We start from the raw sequence: 18,143 nt of genomic DNA on the forward strand, positions 1-18,143 counted from the left end.
CATTCACAAAGCTTTTTGAATGACTGCTGTAGTCAAACACAAGTCAATATTAATATCTAGTCAATGTATGATTTGAGCTTTCTTTATGCACGTTTATACATTAGCATGAAACTTATATTTCCTAATACATTATAGTTTGCCTTTTTGACAAATAGTGTACATTTATTTATTAGATGTTTTAATTGTTCATGTGTTGTTTTTTTATCTGCATTGTCAAATATCAAAAATGATTTGTTTTTCCTCATTTCAGAGATACATGTAAAAGTTAAGTACTGTACATATACAGTCATGGCCAAAATTGTTGGCACCCCTGGTAAATATGATCAAAACTGGCTGTAAAAAATAAATCTGCATTGTTTATCCTTTTGATCTTTCATTCAAAAAATTGCCAAAATTCTAACCTTTCATTGAAGCAAGAGAATTGAAAGTGGGGCTAAATCACATTATGAAATAAATGTTTTTCTCCAAAACACGTTGGCCACAATTATTGGCACCCTTTTATTAAATACTTTTTGCAACCTCCTTTTGCCAAGATAACAGCTCTGAGTTTTCTCCTATAATGCCTGATGAGTTTGGAGAATACCTGACAAGAGATCAGAGACCATTCCTCCACACAGAATCTCTCCAGATCCTGCAGATTCCCAGATCCATGTTGGTGCTTCTTCTCTTCAGTTCAGCCCACTCATTTTCTATAGGGTTCAGGCCAGGGACTGGGATGGCCATTGCAGATCTTGGTTTTGTGCTCAGTGACCCATTTTTGTTTTGATTTTGATATTTGTTTTTGGATCACTGTCCTGTTGGAAGATCCAAACATGGCCCATTATAAGATTTCTAGCACAGTCTGTTAGGTTTCGATTTTTTATCTGTTGGTATTTGATCCAATCCATGATGCCATGTATCTGAACAAGATGTCCAGGACCTCAGGCAGAAAATTAGGCCCACAGCAGTAAAGATACAGCAGAGTATTTCATTTTACACATGGGGTACTTTTTTATCTCTGTGTGCACCAAACCCATCTTAAGTGTTTGCTGCCAAAAAAGCTATTTTTTTGTTTCATCTGACCATAGAACCCGTCCCGTTTGAAGTGCCAGTCGTGTCAGGTACTTTTCAAACGTTCTATGGACAGAGGAACCAAAAAAATAGCTTTTTTGGCAGCAAACACTTAAGATGGGTTTGGTGCACACAGGGATAAAAAAGTACCCCATGTGTAAAATGAAATACTCTGCTGTATCTTTACTGCTGTGGGCCTAATTTTCTGCCTGAGGTCCTGGACATCTTGTTCAGATACATGGCATCATGGATTGGATCAAATACCAACAGATAAAAAATCGAAACCTAACAGACTGTGCTAGAAATCTTATAACGGGCCATGTTTGGATCTTCCAACAGGACAGTGATCCAAAAACAAATATCAAAATCAAAACAAAAATGGGTCACTGAGCACAAAACCAAGATCTGCAATGGCCATCCCAGTCCCTGGCCTGAACCCTATAGAAAATGAGTGGGCTGAACTGAAGAGAAGAAGCACCAACATGGATCTGGGAATCTGCAGGATCTGGAGAGATTCTGTGTGGAGGAATGGTCTCTGATCTCTTGTCAGGTGTTCTCCAAACTCATCAGGCATTATAGGAGAAAACTCAGAGCTGTTATCTTGGCAAAAGGAGGTTGCAAAAAGTATTTAATAAAAGGGTGCCAATAATTGTGGCCAACGTGTTTTGGAGAAAAACATTTATTTCATAATGTGATTTAGCCCCACTTTCAATTCTCTTGCTTCAATGAAAGGTTAGAATTTTGGCAATTTTTTGAATGAAAGATCAAAAGGATAAACAATGCAGATTTATTTTTTACAGCCAGTTTTGATCATATTTACCAGGGGTGCCAACAATTTTGGCCATGACTGTACATATAGTACATAAACAGTTTATTGCAAAGTGAAAATGCTTAAATTAAATAATTCAAAGTAAATGGTTTAATGTAATTAAACATCTTTAATCTAAAAAAAGTACACAGAGTACACAGAGGTGCAATTTTAAATATGACACTAATATTTTTGTATAATAAATTGAATAAATGTATTTTTTAGAATTTTCTGGATGGGTAATATTTTCTTATTCAATATAACTTGTTTAATAATACCCTTAAATGGTTCTATATAGAAACATCTAACTTAGATTCAAAGAACCATTTGGTGTTCTTTTTATGGAACCCATTAAAATGGTTCTATATAGAACCATTTTGGAGTTCCATATATGAAGCGGGTGATGGAACCATTTCTGGTTCTAAATAGAACCATTTCTTTTAAGAGTGTATGCAAACATGCTATAAATGTTTCTCACTAAGTTATATTATTAAACTTTTTATTATAAATTAATTAATTAACATCTTCTAACTAAGATGTTCTCTTGTTATTGTAATTGTACCGCGAAGAAAAGACATCAATCATTTTTTTTACCTTAGAAAATAAGTTTCAAAGTGAAATCCAGAAGTCAGAGACCACATGAAAATCTGGAATTTAAAATTGTATTATGGAGAAAATTCACTGGCTTTGCAAAAACCTTTACTCAAATTATTGCGCTGAAAATATTATGTGTTATGAAAACAAAGTATATTAAAATAGTAAAGCTTTTTCAGTTGTGTTCTCAAAAATTACAGAAATGGTTAGCACAACAAAATGATTGACAGCTGTGAAACATACCACGCCCCCAGCTGAAATCGCCGCTGTGATTGGACAATGTGCGCACGCTGCACGCTCCACTGTTCATGCCCCAGACGCGGTTTAATTCAGCACAGAAAGCGGGCTTTAATTATCCAAAAACATGCCAGAAGACATTTAAAACGTGAATTTCGTCGGCAAGCGTTAAGAACGTAAATTGTGGGCTACTTTATGTGTTTTCCTCTAAGCTGCTATTGTTCTAGCTGTATGAGACGCAGGTGCAGTCTTGCAGGATGTCATTTACACGCTGCAAGACGATATATTGTTTTCAGACGCCGCAAGCTTTAGTGAAATAAGGTAAGCATAACTTTTATTGATGCTTTTTTCACAATACATGAACTTAATGTCTCTATTTTAGTATGTCAAGAGGACGCAAGCAAAGTTCACATTATTGTAACGTGGACATTTCACAATTAATTAATTTGCCAAGTAAGACGGTTTGATTTGAAAGGGAAAAAATCATTAAGTAGTAGCCTACACATTTATTTGATTTAATTTTTTCATATAAGAAAAGACCATATGTCCATTAGTCAGTCAGTCAGTCAGATAGATCTGTTGATTCCCTTTGCAATTCATAAATTTATATTACCTTTCTCCATTTACTAAGATTATTGTCTTCGCTGACATCTGTGTTTTAATATTTCTGCTCACAGTGAAAAGGGAGCCTTATCTGTATGAACCTGTTTAGATTAAATATGTAATATTGGTAAGTCTATAGCTGGGGAGGTATTCTATAATGTCAACCAGCAACATTTAACAGTTTTTGTTTTCAGGGTGGTTGTAATGGGTCACAGGGGACCACGGCATTTGTCTGACCTTTGCAAGCTGAATAATGAGGATTCTGTCCACACCCTATGCTCCGTGTTTGAGCGTGAGTGGGAAAAACAACAGAATTACAGTGAGGTAACTGTAAAAATACACAAGGGTTAGGGACAACCCTCCTGGATGTTTTTATTGTTTCATTTCATTGTGAAAGCATGTTTTCTATGAGATGTAATGCTAAAAATGTTAATATTTTATATATACAGAGGTCAGACCTAGAAGAGGATTCTGGGAGAGATTTACTGCTGGTCTCCAGGAAAACCAATGCTGGTTACTCTCTCCTTTATGCGATATGGATGACATTCCATCCAGCCTTAGTCAAAGTTGTGCTCCTGAGACTGTCAACTGATCTTTTTTGCATTTTAGGTCTTCTGACACTCAGGTATGACTATAAAAATGTGTTTGTGAGTGTGTGTATATGTATTTTTTGTATTATAAGTTTTTGGAAAGCTCTTTAAATATGCTAATAGAAATAATCAAATTAAATATTCACTAATTTGCATATATTTCCATAACACAAATCTGAACAATGGATAAAGCCAGTTTCAGAAGTCTTGTTACATTTTGTTAACATATGAAAGTAAAAGGTTTTTAGAGAGGACACAAATGGATCAAAGTGCAATAAAATTATATAATCTGTTTATGTACATGTCTTTTAACCTCAGATGGGTGATCCTGTTCTGTGAGAGGCAGGCTGTGTTTGACTGGGCAGGATACACACATTCTCTGGTGGTTTTGGGAGCAGTTTGCTGCTGCGCTGTTTCTCAGCATCACTTTGACAAACATAGTAGGATAATTACAGCCAATGCTCAAGCAGTTCTGGCTTGTGCCCTCTACAGGAAGGTAAAGATCATTGACTGTCTCATTTGGTCTGTGTTTTTTAAGTCCTAACAAAAACACTGAAAGCAGTACATTTCCACTTTTTCATATTATGCTAAAAGGTTTCTCTTCTTCCTCCATGGTTCCTTCCATTTACCCCTCCTCCTTTACATTGAAGACATTGTCTCTTTCCCATAGTTCTCAGCGACAATCCAACACCCCTCAGTGGACGGATGTATTAGGCGAAGTTGAATGTGTAGCAGAGCTGGTGGTCACATTGACCTGTCTTTGGTCCTGCCCATTGAGAGTCGCTCTCTGTCTGGGTTTACTGTGGGGAGAATTGGGCCCTGGCGTGCTGGTGGGGGTGGTATTGCTACTCGTCCTCATCCCTGTCAACTCCGCAGTGGAGCACAAAGCCAAACAGCTTCGGGTTAGTTAGTGCAGGCTGCTCAAGCATTTGCTTGCATAAAGCGTGCATAAAATGAAGATGAAGGATGTTCATTGCATCTCTGTACATTTCTGTCCTGTTTTGTTGCTGATATTTTTCATTATCTTTGTTTGTTGTCCCTCAGAAAACTCAGCAGATCATCAGGGAAAGGAGTGAACAGCTCATCAAGGAAATGTTGCATAAATACCAGGTCTTTTCTGTTCCTGTTCCTTACATGTGATCATGTCATATATAGTACTTCCTTCCTTGAATTTGTTTTAATCCCAATCGGGTGATAGGATTTCGGTCTTAGGGTGCCTCAGTCATGTATCTGAGCATGATTTGGATTGGAGGAAAATTTCTTGCCTTAAGTGCAAAAAGGTCAGATTCAAGTTTTTTTTCTCTCTTTTTTTTTAAAGTCACATGAAATCAAAATTACCATTCTTATTTTTTTTAAACCATTTTTCTTATTTTAATTTTAGAAACCACCATGAAAGTGGCTTGGCTTTTAGCAGTGTTCATCGCCATAGTAACTTATGCTCCACGGCTAACCTGGTCCGGGGCAATAGGTCCTGGTTCCAGGTAAGAGAACTCAAACCGAAATTGGACCAATCAGCTGTGAGCAAAGGATTAAGTCACTCCACCTGTTTCTACTCCAAATTACCGTAAAGGTCACTACATAGCAAATAATGTTTAAAGACAAAATTGTCTGGCTTTTTAGTAACAGTTATTTTTGAATACTAATTGTGTATGATTTAGATATTATTGATGTAATTATTAATCGATCACACATACAATTTTAGTTTATCAATTATTTTTCGCACAGTTTAAAGGGATAAATATATAAAGGTAATATATAAATTCGCTTTAGAATCAGCAGATTAAGCTATAAAATGACTACATGTGACTTTTCAATAAACAATCAAATGTGTTTGACAGCAGACGTATGTCAGTAATTTAATTATTTTTGTGAGTGCACTTGGTCAGTGCTTCAGTATAAAGTTTGTCCAGAAACATTGCATTTTAATGTGTACTTTATTCAGTGCCTGATTAGACATTACATCACTGTTTGTATGTCTTTAATCATGAAAACATTTATGCCTTTTTTATGTCATCATATATTACAGAAGCTAAAAAGTGTCAAATTAAACATTTTCCTTTCTTTGTATTTTCAGTTAGCAAGCTAACAGCTGAGCCTACTATAGATGTGCATAGTGCTAGCTGGTTAATAAAAGCTCTTTTGATTTAGCTAGAACAAGATATCATATAAATGCAAAGTTTTTGATTAGGCACTGAGGAAAAGTAGTCTGGCATGGCACCACCTCTTTCTGTATTTCACTAGTTTTGAAACTTCTTAGTTTTAAGTCGCAATGAAACAGAATTAGTGACAGATGTTTTTTTTCCTTATTTTGATGTACATCAGAGTGAAACTGATTATCAAAAAAGAAAAAATGTAGGGGACTTGGTTCAATTCAACTGTGTTGATTAGATGGAGGCAAACCTGAATGCAAGCTTGCAATCGATTGTAAGGATTTAAGTGGTGCATGGTGTTTAGCCAGATTTTTTCTTAAGAATTATAAGGTGGTAAAAACGAAACGTATGAATTGATGAATTGTTCAAAATAATGTGCATTCAGACAATAGGGTGAATTTTAATTTCATGCCATCTTTAATCTGCCTTTGTGTAGGCGCTAAAGCTTCTTGCGTGGGAGTCTTGGTTCCGTCAGAGAGTTACAGAGTCACGGGCCAGGGAGCTGGAGGTGCTAAGAATTCTGGGATATCTGACAGCCTTCTCTATGCTCGACTCTATCTGTATGCCTTTCCTGGTGAGTGCTTGATATTCTGGACATGAATACCCAGGCTGTTTTTTTTTTTGTTTTTTTGTTTTTTCTAGACTGGCTAACATGTTTATTTTCTGTCTTGCTGACTAATCTTAGTCAATAAGCCTTTCTGGTTTGTGTAGATATTCAACATCCTACCTAAAAATCTGGTTTTCACTTTTACTACTGCTAAACTACCCTCTCTGTGACTTTGACTTCAAATTACATTGTCTCTCTTCTCCAGATGCGCAGGGGCTTACTAAGTTAACAAATCCACAGAGCTCTGAGATTAAAACTCAAATCATCTATTAAAACCCTATCATAGATTACAACCTGAGGTCAGAACATTGAGGTCTGCTTCATGCCCCTCTTTCATCAGTGAAAACCTCTGACATTTGATAAAACCTCTGATATTTCCCACACTCTTTGTCTTTCCATGTAGGTTGGTTTCTCTAGCCTTGGTGTGTTTGTCCTGGGGGATGATGGGAATGTTCTCACACCGTCTCAGATCTTTACATGCCTCTGTTTCTTCAGATTGCTCCGCCCACCTCTGCTGGAGCTCCCTGGGCTCTTGTGTGTTCTCAAGCAGGTAGTATGCATGTGACAACATCAAAACCTGTCATAAAATTCTAAGAAACTTTAGATTTAATATTTTTGTTCTAATGACTAAGGCACAGCAGTCTCTTTGCCATCTGGAGAAAGTATTTCTCACAGAGGACCTGGGCGCCTCTCAGTTAGTCACTACAAAAGGTAAAGTCACAATATATTAAAAGTCGCAGATGCACAAAGAAACTTTTTTTATTATTATAAGTGGAAATGTTTGGCATTGTTGTTAAAACTAAAGTGTCACCCTCTCAGGTGCTACAGAAGACATTCCACCTGACAGCCCTCAACAGCCATGTGATGGGTAAGTTGGTAGTTTTTTTATTTGTATCTTGTAATGTAAAATGATTCTTTTGAACATCCTCGTCTAAATTAAGTTTACATTAAAACCGTAATATTATGAAATATTATTACAATTTGAAATAACTATTTTCAATGTTAATGTATTTTAATATAATGTATCATAATCATTATCATTCTAATAGGCTGATTTGGTGCTCAAGAAACGTTATCAATTTTAATCTTTGTGGAAACCGTAATAAAAAAAAAATCTGGATTCTTTGATGAATAAAAGCATTTATTTGAAATGGGAGACTTTTATAATATTATGAATGTCATTTTTTAAAAATAAATTTAATGCATCCTTACTGAATGAAAGTATTAATTTCTTTATATAAATTCATTTAAAAATAATAATACTGACCCAAAATTTTCTATGTACTTTGTATAAAGGATTTTTTATATTATGTCTCCAGCATGTTTGTGTGCATGTTATCTTATCCTCTGCCTTTTGATTTGGCAGAGTCCAGAATCTGAGTCCACTGTGCTTTGGGTAAAGCACAGTGTGACCTGACCCGTAGGCTTTCATTGTCCAGTACTGATCCTGCATTAATATATTAAAATTCCTTTAATCCAAGACAAACATCCGTGCATTTAAGAGCATTAGCAGTGCTTCTGATTTTAATTTCTTTCTGATCTCCCTGAAAGAATTTATCATGCTTTTCTTACACTGTGTTCTCTGCACTCGATTGGCCTTGTGTGTTTTAGTCCTGAGGGGTTAGTGCAGGTTAAGAAAGGATGATATCCACAGAATTACAGACAGGGATGATGGCGCCTGATAAAACCTCATGGGAAAGAAAACCATTAGTCTGACTGCACGACATTCCCTTTGTATTCTAGATTAATGAGCTTCTTATGGCATTATCATCAACAAGCTACACCTCATTTCTCCACCCAGCCTGTGCTTTTGTTGTGTTCATGCATGCAATGCAGACTTACCCTTAATACATTGTATATATTCTTGATGTTTTTATTTTTACAGGTGTAAGGATAAGCTCAGTAATTCTGATGAGAAACGAGATCACTCTCTATTCCAAAAAGTATGTACCAAAACTGATAATTTTTAGTTTAAAACAATTTTTTTTAATAAATGCATTTTTTCTTAATTATTCTTTTTATTTTACTTAATGTAATATAATATATACTTATTAAAAATCTAAATAAACTTAGTTTTATTCCTCATTTATAAGTCATTATAAGTGTCTGTTAAATAAATAAATGTATGAATGTATCTAGTCATCATTTACTCATCCTGTTCTACTTATGTCTACTTACATAATTTTTGTCCAAGCTGCTCTTTCAATAAAAAAAGCAAGATTTTCTGTAAATAATGACTTTGACAAAAAATGATGATAGTTTTTTTTTAAGTGAACTCCTCTACCTAAATAGGTCCGTTTTGCTGTGAATATTGTGTAATGATGTGGTTTTGTAATACCAGGGCAGTGGAGAGGCCTGCAGGCTGTATCTGAGGGCTTTCGGCTGGCACTGGGTGTCGCTTACCTCGCTGGTCTACCTGTCTGTGTGTGCTGTTAGTTTAGCACAGGATGCCGTCCTGAGCGTGTGGACGGGTGAAGCCAAAGAAGTTCAAGGCCTGGAGGAGTGGAGAGAGCTCAGAAACTCGCGACTGTCTGCGTACGCACTGCTCGGACTCCTGCAAGGTCATTGTCAACCTGTAGTTTCATAGACAAGAGTTTGTGTTTTTTCTTACCTTATTTGTGTGCTTTTGTATTGCAGCCTTGCTTGTGTGCTGTGCCGCCTACTGTCTGACCTGCGGTTCTCTCAGGGCTTCTCATACGCTACACTCTGAGCTGCTGTCAGATGTTCTTCACCTACCTGTACATTCCCAGAAGACAGACACCATACTGCAATCATTCACTCAGGTGAGTGTCATCCTCCAGAGGCCGGTGTAGAGCAGAGGTCAAAGCATGTGAACTGAAAATATTGATTCCCACAAGTAGCAGGTCATCACTGTTGTGTCCTTGGGGAAGTAGATATTATAATGTATAACAGACACAAGCAAATATGATGGGAATCCAACATAGATCTGATTTTATCCCGTTTCAACAACACCAAACTAGTCTAATTGTGTTCTCATGTTGGGTCAGGATATGCAAGTGGTTGATGAAGAACTGGCCAAACATTTGCACAGCTGGTTGAAGAGTCTTTTGGAAATATTGAGCACCATCACTTTGATCACCTTTATCATGCCAGTTTTCAGCCTAGCTGTGTGTCCGCTGATAATGCTCTTCCTCCGTATTCAGCAGGTACTTTTCATTTCCCATGAATGTTTGACCTGAAGGTTTGTCCAGTACGTAAACCACCGTCTAACCCCCCTTTTTCAGTCTCATTTTTCTTCAGGTCACATACCAATCAGACACATTGAGGCAAACCCTGTTGTTTCAGTTACTTGTCTGGAGTGTGTGACGCATTGTGTTGAAGTTCCACTTTCTGGGCCAAAACACAGCGAGGCGTGTCTGACACACTGCCTCCAAGCCTCGCAACAAAACCTGCTGGTCAAGTACAACAAAATCATCACCGAAAGGTTAAAAAAGGTTTTTACATACATTTTGTTTATGCTGGTGATTTGGGAAGGATTCCGAAAGGTCTGCAAGTTAAGAATTAGCTGAGTAAAAAAAAAAAGATAATTGACCATTAAATTAAGGAATTAACTGATTGTGTTACTGTTAATTTTTAATAACTATTTTTATTGTCCCACTTCAATAGCATAACTGGTGCTGATGCTGATATATTAGCTTTTGTAACTGTTTTTCTTATTGCCTTTTTTTGTTATTATTAGTTTTAAAAGTCTATAGATTATATTTACATAATTTATTTGAGATATACTGATAATAAACATTTATTTATGTACTGAAAATATCCATATTTAAATCTTAGGTTGAATTTTGTGTATTTGTCTGTGGACAGAAAGAGATTTGTTTAATTTTTGTTTTGACCTGCCACCTGAAAAAAAATGAGAACTACGCTACACTAGGGGGCGCCATTTGAGTGTAATATCGTGTAAAATGCATCTGTGACTGATATATTAGCTTTTGCAACTGTTTTTGAGTGTTGTATTTTCAAGCCAATAAAATATTATTTTACATACCTTTGGAGTAAAACTAAGTTTTAAATGTAAATGTTCTCTACTAAACCTGTCAAATAACTGTCACGGTTTATCGCAGCATATACAGCAGCTTTGATTAATGTGATTGCTTTATGACCATAAGCAATATTTCTGTGTGCAGTTGGGCTGTGTTGCAGTTTGATGGTGTTGCTGGGATTGTGCTGTTCCTGGTCAGTCTGATTCTGCTTGAGACTCAATCTGACTCGGGGCTCGTGGCTCTGGCTTTGATCTGTGCCTTTAATGTAAGTTTATCTGTACTGATACCTAATCTGAGTTTGAATAATTCATAATGATTATGAAAACATTTTGTGACAGATTAAAGAAGCTCTTCGCCGTTACCCTCAGGCCGCCTCTGATATCAACATTGACATGCTGAGCATGCAGAGATTTTGTGAATTTGCCAAAGTAGAAAAGGAGGTACAGGGTAACATAATACTTATTTAACACCTAAAATTGTGCTTGCGCAGTCACACCTTACACATAACCCTACATCGTCAAATTCATAGTTCCCAAAAGGATGACTCTCATTTTTTAGTATCATTGGATGTCATATCCTCTGCATGGAATTGAATTTAACCAAATACCCCCTTTTACTCCAGGCAGAATGGACAGTCACCCACAGACCACCCTTTGACTGGCCCCGGCATGGAGAGGTGAAGTTCAGGAACTATGAGTCCGAAGCCTCCTCTAACTGCACACCAGCTCTTAGAGGAATTCATCTCACCATTTTAAAAGGGGAAAAGGTATTCTGAAACTATTTAGTATTTTATATTTATTTATAAATAACAAATAATTTAAATATCAATGATAGATTTGTTTGTATTTGTTATTCATGTTATTAATTTTTGATTCATTATAATAATAATATTTGAATAATTTAAGATTAGCAAATGATACATTTAAATGTATTTATTTTATTTGCATACTGAATATATCAGTATTTAAATTAGGGATGCGGCGATCCAATACTCAAAAACGCTATTGGTCCTATACGGACCTTATTTGCCTGATCGGGTATCTGTCAGTACGGGACCGATCCAAATTAATTGTTTAAATGATTTCACGGAAATTCTTCCCTCCTCCGCGAGCTGTCAGTCATCCATCTTCAAACACTGTCGTGTTCAGCTGTGACAGTCAGCATGGCAAAACTCTCCAAAATGTTCCCATTATCACGCATAATCTGAACATAAAGGTGTTCTTTTGTATAAAACTACTGTAATTAGCTGGAGTTTAGTAGTGATTCTGAATGGTATGGTACTTGCTATCGGAATAGAGGTTATTCACACAGTAACTGAAATTTAAAACAGAAAAAGGCTCTACTTCTAGACATGCGATATTTTCAGTGTTGTGCACACAGTATATCTTCGCTCTCTTTATATACATGTATGTATGTATATATGTGTGTGTGTGTGCACAATTTTCTCTATTTATAATGTAGTAATGTGTTATTAGTGAGGTATAGATATTGTAAACTTTACTTGCTGTCAAGGTTGTGGGATCGCTATCTGTATCGGACATGAGAAAGTGGTATCAAACCATCCCTAATTGAAATCTCAGGTTGATTTCGGTGTGTTTGCGTGTGTACACAGATTGGAGTTGTAAGCCGGGGGAAAGCAGACACCGATAGCTTGGTTAGCTGTCTGTTCCGGACAGTGGAGGCCAGGAGTGGAGCTGTGCTGATTGACGATGTAAACATTACCCGCATGAGTCTACATGACCTTCGTAGCCGTCTGCAAATCATTTCTCAGGTTAGACCAACATTATTATATTTGCAAAGCAATGCATACAAGAGAATGAGATCAAACTAGTTTGATCCAGCCAGAGCAAAATCAGTCAAAGTCTGGAGGGGAAGGAGTGTTGACAGGTAACAGAACTATTTGACTGGGTGTGTTTGAAGGAATGCTGTCAAATATTGTGTATAATGTCAAACTTGCTTTACCCAGGCTCCACCAGTAACAAGCATTATTCAGTTATTGTATCCTTTAATGAGTTATGGTGTTACAGGTTCCTGTACTGTTCTCGGGACCCCTGAGGGCTAACCTGGACCCGTTCGCTCAGCATACTGACGCGCAGGTGTGGCTGGCTTTAGAGCTCTGCCATCTCAAGGAACGTGTTCAACAAATGCCTGCTCAGCTGCTGCACCCTGTTCAAAGAACGTCTCTCACTCTCAGGTGTGTGGGAATCACGGCAAATCTTTGGATGCCGCTTTGACATGTTTATGTAATATTCAGAGTATAATATCATACCAGAATTGGGTGATCTCAATACAGTTATTATATAAATGGTTGATGTGGTATTAATAGTATATAATTTATTTAATTCTAATTTAATTATATAGTTTAATCCAATTCCCAAAGAAACAGGATCACAAAAATTAAATACTGAATTAAAAATGTAAAATAAAATCTATTAGAAAAAAAAAGACTTTTAGAAGCTTCTCAGTTGAATATTAAAATATCAAATTCCATTAACTGGAATTTGCAGTTTGGGCAAACCGAAATAACTGAGCTAATTCATTATTTCCCACAATTTGGTATAAAGGCTGCTTATTTTGTGTGTAAAACAAACTGCAGTGAGAAAAGATTCACGGTCTGGCTGGAACCAATCATGTGTCCAGATCTAGACTGTGGCTCTGGTTTATTGCTTCATGATACACAATATACCGGTAGTTTTCTCTATGGCAACCTTTATGCACTTGCACAACAAACAATTGGTTGTTATGGGTTAAATATTTCTGTTTTTTGTTTTATGTAAGCTTTGGCCAGAGGAGGTTGCTGTGTTTAGCCAGAGCCTTGCTTGCAAGGGTCAAAATCCTGCTTGTGGAAGAGGCTCTTCCTTGTGTGGACATAGAAACAGAGGGCCTGGTCCGACAGCTGATCCACACAGAGTTTAAAGACCGCACCGTACTGTGGCTCACTCAGAACCCGCTCAATGTCATGCACACTGACAGGTCAGGACCTACATCCTTTATTTAACCTGTGACTCATCCTGTCATTTAAATGTCAAGTATTCAAGTAAGGCATTTCTGATTTGTTGTTACTCCTTCAGGGTGCTGGTTTTGAATAATGGACAAGCTGTGAAGTTTGACGCCCCTTCCACTGTCCTCCAGCAGGGACCGCTGTTCAGTCAATAAGACGAGACCTCTTGCTCTCACAGTACATCCAATTATTGTTATTTATTCCTTTAGTTTCTTTGCTGACTAAAAGGTAAATAATAAAATGATTATTTATATAATAATAAGTTTCACATAAATTTCACATCATACATTAGGTTCCCTAAAGCACAGTTTATTGACTCTAATTAATGTTTCATATGCCTTTGGACAGAATATACTGAATATACTGAAACACACTTTGAAATATTATAGTGAATTGTGGTGGTTATTTTAAAAGCATTTCAATTATTAATTTATTTGTTTCTATCTTTTTTCTTTCTATTTTTCTATTTTTTTGTAATGTATTATTTATTTTGATAATTGAATGTTTATTAATTTATTACAATAATATTTGTAGTTTTTTTCTGCCACTTAATTAAAACAAATATTAAAGTTCACTCATAAGCACACACACATGCCAGTTTACATTGTTTAATGTTAACTTAAGTTTCACGATTCCTTCGATACCTTAGGGCCGTTTTCACTGAATTTTATAGGATGTTTTATTTCAGCTGATGTCAGATCAGAGTTGATCATTTATAACAAAATTATATTTTTGACACTTTTGATACTCTTATGTCAGTGTTTTACAATGCTTATGAAAATTAGGTTACACTTTATTTTAAGGTGTCCGTGTTACAGTGTAATTATACACATAAGAGTACTAATAATTAACTACATGTACTTACTATAGTGTTAGTTTAGTTAAATTGTAATTATGCACAATTTATAGTTATTTTATAGTAACTACTTGTAACGTGTATTAAGGACACTGTAAAATAAAGTGTTACTGAAAATATGATAAATAATAAGCAACAGCAGGTCTTATGTTGTTTTTTCCTTTTAAGGGCTGTTTGAGGTTATGCACAGTGGCCGTTTGAAATATTTGTTGACACATTCTCGTCCATTTCCTTTGCAGTTTTTGTCAGTTATTTGCACATTAGGTTGCATTATGGTGCTGGCTTTTTTTCACAACAGTTTTCCACATTGTAACTGTCTCCATATCTTGCCTTTCGTGCTCTGGGCAGGTCATTTCAGACCTTTCAGATGACAGTTGTTTCACCAAGAGTGTAGTTTAGCATTAAGTTTTAGATCTTTTTTTATAGCATATTATACAACCTGTATGGAAGTTTCCTAAATAAAATCCAAAACACAATATATTTTTGATGTGGTTTTTATTCATTTTTATGTTCTTAAATGCTGCTCTTTTTAGCTACATCATGACTACAGGAGGTTTCCCCTGTATTTTCCAGTTCCTCATGACATTTACATTTAATTATTTACCAGACGCTTTTATCCAAAGCGACTTACAAATGAGGAGAGCAATGAAGCCAACAATAAGACAACAATATGCAAGTGCTGTGACTAGTCCCTGTCTAGATATGAAGATTCATCTAATACTTTCACTTCAAACTCCCAGCCTCAGCCCATTCAGAAATGTCAGTATTTTGGTAGAAACCTATACAGGAGCCTGATAAAAATGTTATTATTAAAGAAAACCGTTAGACGGACTTAGAGGCTTCTGCATCTGAAATCTTCATTAGTAAGTTTTGTATTAATGGGTCAAGTGTTGATGAAAAAGATGCATCTTCAGCCGTTTTTTGAAAATGGCTAAAGACTCAGCAGCTCAGGTTGAGTTAGGCAGGTCATTCGACCAGGTAAAGGTCTGTAAAAGTGATTTTGTGCCTCTTTAGGGTGGCACCACACACAAGCTTCTGGATGGCACACAAGTCTGAAGTAGTGAGTTTAAGTATAGTGGTGCAGAGCTAGTTGTTCTGTAGGCAAACATCAGTGCCTTAAATTTGATGCAATTGGCAACCAGTGCAATTTTATGAGGAGATGTGTGATGTGCGCTCTTCGCCTCGTTATACGTTTTTTTCATATTACAAAAAGTAAACTAGATGTAAAAATAGAACATCCCAAAGTCAGTTATTGCATCAGCAGCAATAGCTGGAGCAACTGCAAACTGCATGCACTTGTGAAAAATGGTTGCGACACAAACCTCTCATTTCACGTATAAATAGTCCCACTCAACAGCTTCCACTCTCCATCTGAACTCCTCTTCAGATAGCAGATATTGACAGTGAATTTGTGAGCAGCAGTGCAGATATGAGGGTGTCTATTGCGATCTTGTGTCTGATGTGGCTGTCCTCTTGTGAGAGCCGCACACTGGGGCGTTGTGACGTCGTCCGTATCTTCAAGGAAGAGGGACTTGAAGGCTTTGAGGGATTCTCTCTTGGCAATTGTGAGTACTTTGTTTCTTATTTGCATTATCACTGACCTGGAATGTTTGGCATATCTGATTGTATATTTACTGAGTTTTTTTTAGTAGATCCAGCTATTGAAAAACCTTCCATAATATATTGTATTACTTTGGTTTGAACCTTTCACATAATTTCAATAGATGTGTGCACGGCCTACTGGGAAAGCAGGTTTAAGACCCACAGAGTGCGTACGGCTGATACCGGGAAAGACTATGGAGTCTTCCAGATAAACAGTTTCAAATGGTGTAATGATGGCACTCCGGGTGGAAAGAACATGTGCAATGTGCCCTGTTCAGGTACTTTTCTTTAAATAGATTCCATATGACCAAAAACATATTGAATACAATCAGAAGTAGGTCTGAAAGTCTAAATGGGAAATTCAAAATGTTATTCATTGTTTTTCTTCTTCCAAAATTCTAATATGTAAAAGTTTTCTGATGTTACTCCTGTATTAAATATTGATAATGTATTGTGAATCTTTAAATATAACTTGTGTTAAGGGGCGTTTAAATGTATGCTACTGTTGTTCGGCACATTTTTCATGTGGGGGGATTTGCCTTTGAGACTTCACTAATGTGATTAGGCAAACATTTTGCAGGCAAAGATTGTCCTTTATCAATAGTGTAGTGATGCATAAAGCACCGGTTACTCAGAGGTAATTTCCAAACTTAGCAGCTTTAAATTTAATAACTTGAATTAATTTTGACAACTTTTTGACCCCAATGTGTCTTTTAAAACTTTAGTATAACATTTTGTATATAAATGTTTCCCATCTGCTAGATTTGCTTAAGGACGACCTGAAAGCGTCAGTTGAATGTGCAAAGCTCGTTGTGAAAACCGATGGACTGAAATCATGGCAAGTATTCATTACAAACATCCGCGGGCACAACTGACAGAGCTTATTTGTCACATTGCTCGTTCCTTTAGAGATTTGGCCTCAAGTTTTGCCTATCATTGCATCATAAGTGTATTGATCTATCGTGCATGTGCGTTTTTGACATGTTTATGTTGATCTTTGTGTTTGCAGGGACACCTGGGATAGTTACTGTAATGGCCGTAAGATGGATCGCTGGGTGAAAGGTTGCAAATAGCACTAAGGCGGCCTTGATTGCCTGTGGGATCTTTAATTACCTACAATGATTATGTGCTAATGCAGTTTAAACTCTTGGTTGATTTGACTTTAAAGGCATTGTCATCATTAATATTTGTATTCTTGATCATGAGACGTATATTAAAGCTTCTTCCCAAATTGTAAAGTTGTGCTTGCGTTTTACTTTTGGCTTAAGCTGATGCAGCAGCAAATTATGACAGATGGTTTGTTTGATATCACTAGATAGTAGTGGTGGGCTTTTATTTAAATTGCTTTTATTAAAAATGGAATAATCTGTCTCTGAAAACACATATTGATTGACCAGTACTCTGAATATTAAACATGTCCCTCTAAATGCCTATGCCGATTACGTCTCTTACATCCAATTTCAGGTGAATTAAATAAAACCATATGAACTGTGATCCATCCATACAATCAATGAAACCCATCCATCATCACAAATATGTAAAACCCCACCTGAGTGCAATTGCATACACTGATTATCATTGCCAAACCCCATTGATTAGTATTTGGCGTTACTGATTAGTAATAGTAATGTCTTTGACATTTAGATTTGATTTGGAGCTTGCAGGATGCACTGTAAATAAAACAAAAGATTAAGAGTGTGTTTTACAATAACCTCCCCATTTTCATCATAAACAATGCGTATTTCAGTCTAATAGCGATGTGAAGAGCTGTTTGGATCTTGGTCGGGTGGAGAATGAGATGCTTGTGTTTTGTATCTCTAATAGGCTAAAATCACCCCCCTCTCCAGATGGGAAAGGGTTTGTTTCTTTAATTCTACCCTGTGCCTCCAGACTAGTGATTACAGTCATATCTATAATTACCAGATCCTGAGTGTGTGACGTGAGTTCTCCTGTCGAAGCATAGGACTGATTAGTTTAATTGGCTCCGTAATTAGCGTGTGCTTTAAAGTCTATGCTGGCACTAATTGCAGACCAGGGTAAA

General features: G+C 36.5%; 2 protein-coding genes across 3 annotated transcripts; both read left to right on the forward strand.

Annotated features, from left to right (window-relative positions):
* The first annotated feature begins 2,786 nt into the window (after positions 1-2,786).
* On the forward strand, positions 2,787-14,967 carry abcc13 (ATP-binding cassette, sub-family C (CFTR/MRP), member 13). 2 transcript variants are annotated; one of them, XM_079602556.1, is made up of 22 exons: positions 2,787-3,010; positions 3,487-3,616; positions 3,742-3,917; positions 4,201-4,378; positions 4,533-4,784; positions 4,927-4,992; positions 6,469-6,606; positions 7,043-7,189; positions 7,272-7,350; positions 7,459-7,507; positions 8,525-8,582; positions 8,981-9,200; positions 9,277-9,422; positions 9,648-9,806; positions 9,885-10,084; positions 10,788-10,908; positions 10,982-11,083; positions 11,266-11,409; positions 12,256-12,414; positions 12,671-12,837; positions 13,422-13,616; positions 13,715-14,967. In XM_079602556.1, exons 2-22 carry the CDS (start codon positions 3,497-3,499, stop codon positions 13,797-13,799), a joined length of 2,961 nt encoding a protein of 986 aa, XP_079458682.1. In that variant the 5' UTR covers positions 2,787-3,010; positions 3,487-3,496; the 3' UTR covers positions 13,800-14,967. The 2 variants fall into 2 exon arrangements, with proteins under 2 accessions (XP_079458682.1, XP_079458683.1); XM_079602557.1 differs by having other exon boundaries at positions 4,553-4,784.
* Positions 14,968-15,762: 795 nt separating this feature from the next.
* Positions 15,763-17,533, forward strand: lyz (lysozyme). Its single transcript, XM_079602573.1, has 4 exons — positions 15,763-16,065; positions 16,225-16,380; positions 16,865-16,940; positions 17,112-17,533. The coding sequence occupies exons 1-4, from the start codon at positions 15,930-15,932 to the stop codon at positions 17,173-17,175; spliced, it is 432 nt and encodes a 143-aa protein (XP_079458699.1). The 5' UTR covers positions 15,763-15,929; the 3' UTR covers positions 17,176-17,533.
* Positions 17,534-18,143: the final 610 nt, after the last annotated feature.

This window comes from Phoxinus phoxinus (assembly GCF_949152265.1).
Source record: "Phoxinus phoxinus genome assembly, chromosome: 24".
NCBI lineage: Eukaryota > Metazoa > Chordata > Actinopteri > Cypriniformes > Leuciscidae > Phoxinus > Phoxinus phoxinus.